The 13,790-nt window shown below is 42.0% G+C and overlaps 1 protein-coding gene across 4 annotated transcripts in view; it reads right to left on the bottom strand.

Annotated features, from left to right (window-relative positions):
• Positions 1-13,790, bottom strand: part of PPFIBP1 (PPFIB scaffold protein 1) — a 52,524-nt gene that overhangs the window by 7,862 nt on the left and 30,872 nt on the right. For 2 of the 4 annotated variants that reach the window (XM_010176933.1, XM_010176937.1), the window contains 11 exons: positions 13,288-13,445; positions 12,222-12,340; positions 10,580-10,633; positions 9,359-9,419; positions 8,245-8,274; positions 6,913-7,084; positions 3,032-3,173; positions 2,809-2,937; positions 2,023-2,173; positions 688-799; positions 455-543 (listed from right to left, as the gene is read on the bottom strand). In XM_010176933.1, the coding sequence (XP_010175235.1) occupies positions 455-543; positions 688-799; positions 2,023-2,173; positions 2,809-2,937; positions 3,032-3,173; positions 6,913-7,084; positions 8,245-8,274; positions 9,359-9,419; positions 10,580-10,633; positions 12,222-12,340; positions 13,288-13,445 (1,217 nt within the window). Of the gene's footprint in view, positions 1-454; positions 544-687; positions 800-2,022; positions 2,174-2,808; positions 2,938-3,031; positions 3,174-5,441; positions 5,475-6,912; positions 7,085-8,244; positions 8,275-9,358; positions 9,420-10,579; positions 10,634-12,221; positions 12,353-13,287; positions 13,446-13,790 lie in introns of all 4 variants that reach the window. The other 2 variants (XM_010176934.1, XM_010176938.1) reach the window with 2 other exon arrangements.

Below are 13,790 nucleotides of genomic sequence, written 5' to 3'. Positions count from 1 at the left end.
CCCCCTCCCCAGCCACAGCTTAGCTGTCTCTTGGGGCCAGCTGCTGCCTGGAACCCTCTTCCCCCTTACATATAGCAGGGGCAGGGAGTGTGTTTGAGGCCGGGGCTGCTGCTGGGAAAGGCTTGGGGGCAGCTGAGAGCAGGTGAACGTGGGAAGAGGAGAAGGCTGTTTGCAGAGGTGCATGGTAGGGCACAGCTGCTTGTGCTGCGGGGTGCAAAAAAGGCTGCTGTTGCTGGTGAATTGACCCAAAGGGAGCAGGAGGAACACGGTAGCTAGGATGGAGAGGTTGGAGGGTGTTACGTGAATTTATTATCTACACAGTTGCAACAATAGGCACAGCAGGTCTCTCTTGTGGTCTTTAGTGAGCTATCTGGAGGTATGCCAGTGTGCATTAAAGTGGGGTGAAACTAAGAACATGAAAAAGATGTCAGGACAAGAAAAGCCATTTACTCACCACGCTCATGTAATGGAGCATTCGGCCATCCACCTTTCCTTCATCAAACTGGGTCTTATACTGGGGAAGGCCAATGTCATCCAGCCATCCTATGGCAAAGACAGACACTCATCTTAGTGTGGTAGCCAAGTTAGCTAGCACCAGTTAATGTTCTCATTCTTTGAGCCCCAAATTAGTCATGATTAGGAACCCCTATCTAGAGTTGCTGCTTCAGCGTGTAATAAAAATCTTACTGGTAACCCAGTGGTAATCCAGTTTTCCATGATTGTTTTCCTCTTCAGACCCAAGTGCCTGCAGAGCAAGTTGAAGCTTCTTCCGATGCAATGGGTGCTTTATCCCAAGCTCCTGTGAAAGGAAGGAAAGCAGCAAACATAGAGACAATACTGTATTTTATTTTCTCTCTCTGCTGAATTACAAATGATTTCAGAGAGTCACACTGTGCACAACACTTGCTGGTGATGTGCCAGGTGTATTTTCTATTTGCTGAATATCAATACCATTTTAGCGCAATGTTCAGGAAAGGCATGCTCACTGTGGTGGATTAACTTCAAAATGTGGTGGATTCCAAACTGTATGAAAATGTTGGCCACAATATTCTCATACCAGGTTCAAAAAAAATCCCACAATATAAACCAGGTTAGCGTTCAGATGGGATTTGATGGGATTACTTCCTTCCCTCCCACTTGGGCAGGTAAGGTGAAAAGAATTATTTAGATAAGAGGAATTAACGAAAATTATTCAAGCTTCCAAACGCATAACACCTTCCCTAGTTTAGCTGCAAGTGCAGCCATTACAGGATCTCTTCAATCCAATATACGCTTTTACCAGTGCTTGCTTGGTAAGGTTACCTCTGATAACACTATTACAAGCCACTACATTCATATCACACTTTTCTTATTCCATTTGTACTGTAACTACAACTTTGAATTAGCTCATTGCCTAATTGAGAAAACAGGCTTACTAATTGGTGAGGAGAGTGATTTTTTTAAAAGCTGAAAATTCAAATGTTAGCAAATACTGTGGATTCAAAGTATAAATTGAATCAACTTTTTTTCTGTTTCTAGTTTTAGAAAAAACACAAACAATTATGTAACTATTTAAGACAAAGAGACTGATCATCCTGTCTGTAACAAATCCTCATTCTTCTTTGTGTAAAATGGGCAGAAATCATAATCAGACTATACTAGCAGGTTTTTACACCCTTCTCACAAAGGCATAAAATAACTGTACCATACATGAGTGCTAATGAATCGGGGCCACAAACCCATATGATAATGAGGCACTCTCACAGGCATATTTTTAGAAGATGGCATAGCCAATTGATATGTCCATGCTTAATGAAGTTAAATCACATATTTGTAATTATTAGTCTCATTACAAAGCATTAAATTTCTACAGAACTTAAACTGAAAAGAAATGGATTTTTCATCACTGCAGATGACAATATTTTAAAAACTCGTTTACCTTTTTCTTTTGACTGGGTGCAGCTCAGAAACATGATTTACATGCACAGAAATACCAATTCTTTTGTATCTTTACCTGAAAGCATCGTTTCCAGTATTCCTCACCTTTTCCAGATCCTGCTGCGAAGCCTGCAGAAGTGTTTGCCCCGACAGTATCCAGTGTTTGCCATTACTTATGTAAGAGCCTAGTCCCTGGTCCTGGAGCCAGTTGCAAACCTGCTCCTTCGTCCACTTTGCAAATGGCATGTCCAGCTCACTACAGAAGATTTTACCAAAAAAAAAGACTGATAAATCCCATGCCTCAAATCTCCTGTTCTCATACACAACGATAAAACCAAAACCTAAGTGTAATTCATGAGGATTTTGTCTGAGCTGGCACAACCTCCGGGGAGAACATGCACCACAGCTGTTAGGTTAGCACCATGAAGTGCTGATCGCTGCTGATCTCCTGCCGCTGTCACAATAAATGCAGTCTGTTCATACTATTGGAAACCACCTCTGCTGCCCAGCACGGCTAAAACTCTGAACTGAGACCATAATGTTTCACTTCAGCCTTTAATCCCCAGAAATGCAGCAGAAAACGTACCTGAGCAATATCTGTCACCACCACGTGAGAGCTCATGCCCTGCTTCACACAGCCTCACAGCTGCACTCCTACGAAGCCATGAGCAAGGAAGGCTCTCCTTGACAGCAGGATCCCACCACCCAACCAACCTCAAACCCACAAAGATCATCTCCCAAAGGAGGAAGTGGCTTGGATCTGCCTGTTTCTGTTTTTCAGGAGAGGGGACATTTAATTATGGCACTGCACTTCTCCTTTGGACCCCGTGCTTGACCGGAGCTGCTGGGAAGGCAAGCAAGCACCAGCACACTTTACACCATTCATCTTACTTGTGAGACTGCCCCAGGTCTCGAGACCAGCCCAGCCGTGGCCCCGCAGTTGCTCTTGTCCCTCCTCTTTTGAACTCTGTCTCCGACATGTCATCTGGGTTGAAGGTGGTAGACTGACTTCTTTTAAGTCTAGTCGGAAGGACAAAAAGAGAAGATGTGTTCCCAGCAAACCCCCATGCAAGTCCCAGCTGTGGAGAACAGGAATTTCTCATCTTTTACTTACCTTCCAAATAACTTCTTGATCCCTCTGGCCTTTTTCTTGGAATCTGGAGAAGGTGGCATCACCTGTACACTATCCGCTTCTTTTGGGCGAGGGGGCAAGCCAGCCAGATCCAAGTGATCTGCAGATCCCTTCTCCGTTTCAGCTATTGGAAAACAAAAGCCCCGTCAAGACCCACTTGCACAGGACTGTACAGACACTCTCCTGAATTTTGGAACAGTTCTTGCTAAAATTATTTAGAACCACCAAGTTAACAAAATGGGGCACAGACCGACGGGAAAATCCAGGAGAAATAACACGTGCGTCTCCTTCATGGGCCAAGGCAATGCTCTGCACCAGTAAAGTGCCTTGCATCTTTTTGTGGGCAAGGTGGGCAAAAAGCACCTTGTGAATCAATCAGTGAATTAAATCCCAAGTTCACTCTTCCTTGGGGAGTTCTCCTACAGGCCCTTCACAGACAGAGCCAAGGCACCTGGATGCCCAGAAACAATTTGGTGCCATGGCAGGGAACCAAACCAGGATTTCCCAAAGCACAGAAAAGTAATTTACCTGCAAACATCTTTCCTAATAACCTGCAGTATTCCATTAAGTTCCCCATCCAGGAAATTCCACCAACAAACAACTCCTGCCTCAGAAGCAGGAGGGCCCTTTTCCCCTCACTTCTGCAAACTGTGGAATATTTTGTTCCTCTGCAGAGAAACACCATGGAATGCAGGCTCTATCTGAACTAGATCTTCTGAGTGATGCACAAAGCATTTCTGACTAGAGACCCTACACATTACCACTCACTCTAAAAGCATTAAATCTTTGATCTGTAGCCACTGTTTTCTATGCCAGCAAACCCGAGGGCTCCTGTCCCCAAAAGGGAAGTTGTCACAAAAGCTAAACTAACAAAGAGGAAAATTATTTCAAGATCATTTAAAAAGAAAACTAGAAGAATTGCAGTATCTACCAGATACTATGTAAGCAGAGATGTGCCAGCAAGTGCCAGAAAGCTGAATAAAACTACCACGTGGAAGTTTATGCCACTTACTTGCTGGAGAACAGTGACAGCACGAGCCTGTTCAGATGAAGCAGCTGTGGCAAGGCAGCCGGCAGCAGACTGACAGTCAGGCCTGTAACCACTTTTACCATCTTTTAACATGGCTGTGTAATTAGAGGACCATCATTTGTTTTTGAAATGGTCTTTCAGACTTCCAGGAGAAAACCAGACAAGTTATGTGAATCAAGGTAGAGCATATATTGTTGGGACACATGGTCTCAAGCCACAGGTGGCCACAACGTGCCATGAACAGCAACAAACTGCAGGCTTCACCAGTGTATCTTTCTGACAGGCAAAGTTTAATGATCTGGCCAGAATACATTTGACCATGTGCCATTTTCCACTGATGCTTTAGGTGTTAAACCTTGCAGTGAAGTAGTAAGGTCACATAAAAGATTATTTCCAGGCACTTTGATTTGACTGCTATCAAATATGGGGATCCTGTCAGTGACAGCACTAACGTCAAACCAGGCTTTTGTCTTTGTGGTTTTTGCTTTACTTGTATAAGAAGAAGTGCTAGCTTAGAAAAAACATATTTAAACAGCATTCTAGAGAGACACTACCAGGACAAGGTTGGGTGCATTAGTAGCAGAGATTTGCGGGTATTGCAACGTTTGCTCCTCATACCTTGCTCCCTTTCATGCGCTGACACAACCCTGGAGAACAGCCAGCATTTGAGGGGCCATTGGAAAACTGAGAAGGACCAGAGCACTTGGTCTCTTCATCAGTGGGGGGCATACCGGGTGGCTGTACAACCACCGCGACTGACACAGCTCTGCTTGCTAAGGCAGGTCTTACCTGCCCTTGCCAGAACCACCCAGGGAACGCTCACATCACAAGACTGGTTTTTACTAACTGAATGGCTCCATCCCTACCTTCCCCAATTATTTCTCATTTGTTTATTATATAATAAATAAAACTACATCTTAGAAAAGGAATTACATATCCTTCCCCCTAGAACTCCCCTAAGTGAGTGGCTGAGAAATACACCTCATTCCCTGCTTCACCCTTCTTGACAATCTTCCAGGGGCTCCAGGACAGACAACAGCACAAAGGTGCCTCCAATATTTAAACATCACTGATTCTCACCTGCTACCTTGGTCTGTGGGTAACTTTGTGCTTAAAGTTACAGCAAAGGTCTCTGCAAATTAACCCGCAATCTCTCTCATTAGTAGCAGTTACTGAGAAATGGCGCAGCTGACTTTTAGCAGAGGGCAGATGTTACATGAAAACTCCTTTTAGTGATGGACAACAGTTTCGATGCAGAGCTCTGGTGTCTAGTTCTTGTTTGAAAAGTGTGTGGCCATAACCAGCTGTTAGCAGTAGTCACAACACAGCGCTGGTACAGGCAGACATGCAGGATTACTATACCTAAAGTAGGTGCACTTGCACTTCGACTGCGATCTTCAGATATCCAAACAACGCACATAACCACACGCAGCACAACAGGAGAGAACACGCAGAGGGACAAGGTAAAACACAGTTCAAAACTTACATCAGTAAAATACAAGACAAAAGGAGGGAGGTACATGAGACACATGCGCCACACACAATGCTGAATTCACACAGAGATTAGGATTACCAATTCACTGTGAATCCCCCTCTCAAAAAAGAAACGCAGTAGAGCTCTATAGTGGAGAGGGTAAAACAGCACCACAGTCACTTCGGTGCGGGAAGGTCACTTGCTCCATGACACATTGGGCAGGTGACTCACGTGGGCTCCCGTGAGGTGGCAAGTATCTGGACACCAGCTTTACAAATGGAAGCACTGAAATCTGAATAACATAAATCACTTACTCAAATTCACAGGACCCTGATTTAGATGGCCCATCTTCCAAGCCTTTATGACAGCCACAAGTGGTCCACTTCGTTAGACAACGTAATTTCAGGATTAAACAGGTGATTACACAAAAGCACACATTAAATAAACAATAGCAAAGAGTCTAACCCTCAGAATAGACTGTACATCTATTCCAAGTAAGCTAGCGAATTTCATGCTATATGTCACAGGCAAATATGGGCAATGTATACAAAAATGTGTAGGTATGTTATTTCTTTGAACAAAAGTCTAAAATTGTCTTTGAGTGAGTTAGAACAGGAGACTCTTCTGCTTAACAAAGCAGCAGCTATCCCCCTTGAAAAGACAGAGCTAAGTTCCTAAATCTCACGCAAGAGAAAGCCAAAAACTTTGGATGAATGGCAGTACGTCTGATGCACAGACTCACTTGATGCCTGAAATGGAACTACCCTAGCAGAGCAGTGAATGCAAGTAGGATTTCAGTTGGTGGCAACAGCGACTTCTGCATTAAGCAGAACATTTTGTTTATTTCTTTGTCATGTGCAAATGTCATCAAATGACAATACCAAAACAACACCCCCTCTGTTACAGGTCCAAAAATCAACATGAACTTGAATAATTTGCCAATCTCTTTTGCAAGGCTGCTTAAATACACATAAAATAAAGAGCAACACTGACTGCTGCTGCCTCCTTTCTGTACATCTGAACATCTTATTTATGAAAGATAAACTGAGGATGGAGCCAGGGGAAAAAAAGCCCACAAATCCCATGTGTGAACTAATGCCAAACAGACAGCATTTCAAAACAGCAGCAATCCACTACAAGGTCCCAGGGGAGATATCACAGCAGAGATTGAAACAGATCAAAAATACTTCATTACATCAGTGAGGGGTTTTTTTGTTGTTGTTGCTGTTTGATATTTTCCAAACATTCTACTAATGTCTAAGAGACTAAGGCTGGCCTTCCTGCTTCATAAGACAGTTACTGTTATTGTTATGACCCTTCAATATACGCAGAATCTGTATGCAGGTGCATGATACCTACCCAGATTGGGGGCACTTGCAGTCCTCTTGTTATTTTTTATCTTGAAAAAGCCTCGTCCAAACGAAGATCTGGCTTTACGGGTACCAAAACTATCCTCGTCGCCTGTGCCACCATGAGAAGGAGACTTTGGAGGGAGGGTTGCGAAATTGTTACTTTCCACAGGAGGTTTAATCTGCTAAAGTTAGGGAAATACAGATTCAATATCAGGGAATTGCAAAATGCCTTTTGAGAGAGACTGCAAAGTGACTGCTGACAGATAATCTGGTGAGTCCCTCCCACTTGTTACTACAAGAAAACAAAATGTAAAAGCAATACAGGAAAACATAAACAAGATCTTCATTTGAATATGTTCAGGACCCAGGATTACTATCATTACCTTCTAAGAGTAACATGACTTCAAGATGTTTCTCAGTTTCTGCAAGGCTGGCTTACAGGTATGAAAAAGGTAAAAATACAGTCCTGGAAGGCTTTGAACTTTTCCAGCTTTCCAGGGTTTCTATCTCCCCCACTGGTAGTTGTAGGGACAGTGGGAAGCAGAGAGAGACGAGACCCCCCCACAGTATATCAGTTCTCTACCAAGTGTCAGGCAGCTCTTTTTGTCTACCAATGTTCTGTAATTTCAGAATTCATGGATTAATTGACTATGTCCACTGCCAAAACTGAGAGGAAATTAAGAATCAAGCAAGGAGTATAAATGCCAGGACACATCAGACCAATTTAAAGCAGTAGTTTTAACTTGGCTGGTTGTTTCACTGTCTCTTCAAAAGAAGGAGGAAGCAAACCCATTCACAATCCAATTATGATGCTTTTGCTGAATCGATACAGCATTCACCCTACAAGAGGTACCTGAGGCATGTCAGCTCTCCCTATAGGTAATAATGCTGCATGCAAACCATGGCCATACGGCACCACAGGGTAACCTGTTCTGCAACAACACTCTTTTTAGGAACACAGTTGCTATTCACAGAAAACAACTTGGAAAGCCAAAGGTTTTTAAAGAGACACTAATAAAAGGTAATTACAGAGTCAGTAAAATCTTAATGGTTAGCTTTGCCAATTATCTAGTGGCAGTATACCAGGGTGAAACATTAGCTTAGATGGCAACCTTATGTTCAATCAGCCTGAGAGATAATCCATGTGTGAGAAGACAAAAACGTGGGAGACGCTGTAAGCCTGACACTGAAGTGATGGTGACAACCATCACATACTCCTCGCTATGTTGTCTGCAGGTCTGCCCTTCCCTCTCTGGAACTGCCTGCTGCAATTTCACGTAACTGAGCCTTTCAACACCCGCTCACTGTCTAGGTTTTTCCATGTAGACACACACGTTACCTCTGTTTGCTTCTGTGCAGAGTCTCTGTCCTGTTTGGGAAAGATTAAGAAAGACATTTAAAAAATCATGGTTTATAGCCAGCCCTCAATCCATTATGATTAGCCTGAGTTAAATTCTGACTGAAATAGCCTTCCCTGCCTATTTTTGTTCCCCCAAAATAAATCTCTTCAGTGCTGTATTTCACCCTGATAAATTCTTGCTTACTTTGAGGTCGGTGAGCTGACATGAAAATACAGTTTCTTCAGTTTACTCTGTAAAGGATTAGCTGTGTACATAATTAGCAACATGCAGACTGTTAAAGCACTAATGGGCACGGCTGGCTGAGGGGACCCAAAGCAGGAATCAGACAGGGTAGAAGCCAAGTAGATAAAACATCCACACCCTGGCTATCCAAACAAACAAAAAAAACCCCAAACCCCTAACCCATGAACTCTAGCTCTCGTCATCAAGTTCTGGTTAGATGTTTAGCCCTGTTAACATCCCCCCTGAGATGTAAGGCACAGCTCAGAGGCTTGGGTATCAGAGAACTGAGGAGCTTTTAGGGATTTTGGCTGTCAAAAAAGAGCACAGGAATTTCCCTGCTGTGATGACACTGTAAAAGGCTAACTGCTTTTGGTCACTTCAAGGGAAACCTAAACTGAAGCTATCACCAGACATATAAAGGCTCAGTATTTTGTTCCTGACCACCTAAAATATATAGTCAGCCCAGACTGTATTTTATAATGCATTAATTACGTGGCCTTCCAAAATTATTCACTTTAAACACAGGTAGGAGTTAGCAGTGGGACTTACTTTCTTCTTGTCTTAAATCAGAAAAGTGTATCAACTTAAAAAAATACCTCATTATCTGAGGAAAAACACAGCAACAGAGTCTCAGGTAAACACCTCGTAGGAAAAAAAAAAAGTGTCTGTGTTTCCAACGACAAATTTTCTCCTTTAATAAAATCTGGAAGATGTCACATGTACGTGACCATTGCTAACACATGATATGAGGAGCCCTACTCTGACTCAGAATTTCTCAGAAGGCAACAGAGCACCCACAGGGTCACTGCCACAACAGAGACATGACCCCTATTTCTAATGGGATGGGAAGAAGTAAGAGACCAAACCAACCGTTTCGGATGTCTCTTTTCTCAAGCTGCTGAGACTGCTGGACTTCTGCAGTGAAGAACTTCTGAAACAACGACATAAAAACCAAGTCAAGTTACTGGAATTAAATTGCTAAGATAAACACGCTCTCAGGAATCAGCTTGCAAGCAGGCATTGGCATACATGATGAGATATACTAAAAACAAGGACATTTTCAATTAAGGCAATCAATGCACTAATCAGAGCCCACACAATTTGATGAGATGCTATACGAACCTCCACATCGTAATTACTGCTGCTAATGTTTCAGTGATATGATGCCTACCTTTGGATATTTTTGGCTTCTTATTTAATGTTATATTTTCAGAAGCACAAGCAGAAGTTGCACAGGCAAAGGAAGTGATATAAACAAAAGCTATCAAAAACAGTATTTTTAGCAACAGGCTTCTGACTAATTTAATCCTTAAAGAATCCAAGCATATTAAGTCAAGCATGTGTGTTTTAGTATTTTATCTTCAGTTCCATTTTCCATTTCAGACCAGATATCCTCCAACTTCTGGTAGAATTTACAGTTTAGAACACTTAAGTCTGGTTGAAAAGAAAGTTGGCATTAAAGTTTTTCCCACAACCAGGTGGGAAATTTTACAAAGGTATCTATCTTTATACCAACATAAGGGGAGCAGCATTTGGCTTTGGGAATATTCTCATAGCACTAAGTCACTCAAAATAAAAACAGCTGCTGAGTATCACACTGTGTACCAGACAAACCCTACTGACTTAGGCTCCTTACTAACAAACCACTTTGACTCAACTTCAAGTTCATAAATAGTCCCATTGATTTCCCTGGGGAATATGGCTATGTGGCAGGAATTAAAATTGTTTTCTCATTGTAGTCAGCTGATCAACTTTCCCCACAATCAAAAGAAAAAAGGAAATCACATGCGCATGTACTACAGAAAACTGTAAATTTAAAACTGTAAATTTTGACAGTCTACAACCCGACTAGAGACACTTCACAATGTAAAAGAAATTAACTGCACACGCGCACAGATAATGCATTGGAAAAATAATGATCACAAAAACATAGGACATGAGCAGAAAACTGAACACTAAATATTATCTTGGCTAGAATTAGTTGACATATTTACATGTGTATGTAAAATATGGGGGATGAGTTGTGCGGGTTTCAAATTGACAGTCACATGATAAATAAGTTTCCTAAACTTTTTTTATTATGATACTTACACTGGACTATCACACAGCTGAGTTTCTGGAGAGGAACCTGTTGATCTTCCTTCACTGTAAAAACAAAGAGAGATGAAAAAAAAGTAAGACATTTGGGGTCCCATCCAAATACCTTGCTGATACAGACATCCTATCATCTCGGCCTGCTTTAATCCTATTTTTGTTTCAGCTATTATGGTAGTAACACATGGCAAATTTTCTACTCTACAGTGGCAAGTCTTGTAAAAGATAAAGGACAAAAGTGAGCTCGAGAGCCCCAGGAAAGACAACTTGCACTGCTAAGTTGATGACAATACCACACTATTCAGATGATCTTTTGAGTTCCCTTCCAATCCCTAACATTCTGTGATTCTGTAAATAAATGCAGAGGCTACAGCACGTACAGGGTCTGCAGCAGCACAAAATAGTGGAGGGGACTGGCTCCCTGTAAGTCACCCAGAGTGTGGGGCATCTTGCTGCAGATTAGTGCTTTGTTTTTTTTCAAGATAAGACACACATTAAATCCATGGTGGTGATGGCTAGAGCTGCACGAGGCACAGCACAGCAGAAAACAAGCAAAGCTGGCCTTCTGGATAGGATGCTTTCCTTGACTGGAATTGGAAAAATCACACAGCAATTTGTGCTTGCAGTGACTTTTCACATTGAGTTTGATGACAGTTTTAAGCCAACAAGATTTCCTTGCCTCTGGATTCTTAGTATTTGATACTCATTTAGATAAAGCCAGGGATTTGGGCCCAGAAGAAAAAAACTCTAGCACAGCCCTTGTCTGTGAGTCCAGTGTGCTTTTCAGTACTACCTGCAGTGCCAGTCCAGATCTGCAGGGGCCAGGTTTCCTCACCCAGACACAGAGGGTGCAGGCTTAGAAACGCTGAAGGAAGCTGACAGCCACTTCTCACCCAGGAGGCTGCCCCTGGGTTCAAACATGGGGGCCTCTGTCTGCTCAGCCACAGCCCTGGGGTGCAGCCACGCATCCCCACCCCAGCTTCCCTAGGACACTGTGCCTACACATCATGTCCATCTTTCCAGAAACTCAGGCAGGGCTCTCATAAGAGCAACTGAAGAAACATCTTCACATTTCATCACGTCAAAGGACAGCAACAAGAGTGTCTCTTTCTCCAGTCTTTTGAGATGGCTCTTGGGTTTCCTTTTGGGGCTCCATTAACAGCTCAAGGTTAGAGCTGGACAGTTCTTTTGTTGCAGTTTTGGCGGTGCCTTACATCAGTCTTTAGCAACTGTGAAAACTGTCTGAATGCAAATCATCAGGAATGCATTTGTGCTAGCAGAGCCAACACTGTCACAGCCAGACTTAGATGATGTAAACCTAGATAAAAATAGTGATTCTGTGTCCTTCATTATATTATATTAGTTTTTCTCTCCTTCTGTTCATTCCTCACGAAGCAGCTGGTATAGAGTATGAGTGCTGCTACAAGCAACAGCAACCAAACTAACACTTGCTTACTGAAAGATTTAAACAATGCACTTCAGGAACATAAACTTAGTGTGCTATAGCTAGTCAAGTGAATGCTAGCCTTGTTAAACTGACTCCATGACTTGACAATATAGTAATTGATAGACTCTTACTTTCATTAAACGTCACAGAATATCGGATTTACAGTTGAAAAATACATGGAAACAATAATACCTCATTTCACTTCCAGTATCTGGCCTAGGCTGTGTTTTCACTTTCTCTGCAACAGTTTCTGAGCTTTTGGATGTTGATGAAAAAGAAGGGATTGAAATCTGTAAAATACTGGTGTGAATCTGTAAGGAATTCTAAAAAGAATGAAGAATACATGTTACACTGTTTTGAACTGAAATTAAGCAGTCATAAATGAAAAAAAAATAACAAACTATGAAAAGAAGTATCTGAAATAAGATACTTTAAAGTGATTCTTTTCTTTCTTTCTATTGCAATACAATGATTTACTACTTGAAAGATGGCACTGAAGATAAAACATGAATCACCGCACAGATAAGTTACAGCATAGACAAAAATCTCACAAGTCTCCCAAAGCTGCCTGCTAAATCCATCTCTACCACAGACCCCACGAAATGCAGTCCACTCTTCAGGTTTACTCCTGTCCTCAGCCACTCACAGAATACCAAAAAGCTGCTAAACAGCTTTGATTTAGTTCAGTTTTCTTCACAGTGTGTTCATGCTATTTAGTTAAGTAAGTCAAGTCCCTGCTCTGACTCAGAGCTTTAGGAGAGGAGATCTATAGTTTTATTACTGGAAAATGTTACTGTAAAAGTCAGAGATTGAACCACTTAACATTTAAGTGAATGGATGTAATGATGATTGTATCCTTTTAAATATGACAGGATACATTCAGTAAGTCCCACCATGTTTACTTCAAGTTCCTGAGAAATTAAATGCAGCTCCTAAAAGAGCTTTTTGATAAGAAAAGTAATTTCTGTGTTTGATAGGAAAAATAGTTTAGACCCATTCTTATGACAAATACAGCTATTTGCTGTCTCCTAATCCCATTTGATCATTACAAAAAATAAATTTAACTGAATTCAAATGAAACTCCTCAGCAGCTTTCACAAGAAAACCACCTTCTCCAAAAGGATTTGGGACACCACTGAACTGTGCAACCCAGAAAAAAATCTTTTCAGAAAACTGAGTTTTGGCATCTGCAATACGAATCCAGCACAACCAATGTTTTCAAGGAGTGATGGTATTAAATGAGGAAGAAAAAATTCACCTCTTCATGAATATTCACATTAAACTCATCATGGATTGGAGATGCTGTTACTGGGGTTGGGGAAGGGCTTTTCTCTGGGTCAGTCAGACTTGGTGTGTCCAATAAAACCGTGGAAATGGACCCTGAGTTCAGGAAGTCTTCACCATCACTTTCTTTGCCTGAAGGGAGAGAAGACAGAAACTTGGCTTTACCTCTGGATACATGATGACCCTCGCTCCCATGCAAGGCGTAGCCAGCGTTCTCATTTATGGGCCAAAAAGGGAAGAGGCTAGGATTACAGGGGTTTTTTTAGGAGAGACTACAACAGAAGAAGGGGAGCCATTGCCAAATGTTGCTTCCCAGTTCAACCACCACAACACAGCAGGGTTGGAGCAGAGGGAGGACATACATCTGACAGCAAAAGGCCCAGCAAATGCCCTTAGGGCATTTAGTGGGATCAGTTTCAAAAAGCTGAAAAAAATGGAGTAGTTATTTCCTGTCCTGTGTTCTGGAATTTCATACTA

The sequence above is a fragment of the Antrostomus carolinensis genome, unplaced genomic scaffold (assembly GCF_000700745.2).
Source record: "Antrostomus carolinensis isolate BGI_N321 unplaced genomic scaffold, ASM70074v2 scaffold22981, whole genome shotgun sequence".
Classification (NCBI taxonomy): domain Eukaryota; kingdom Metazoa; phylum Chordata; class Aves; order Caprimulgiformes; family Caprimulgidae; genus Antrostomus; species Antrostomus carolinensis.
Note: the sequence above shows the minus strand (reverse complement) of the source record. Positions and strands in the feature narration are given on the sequence as shown.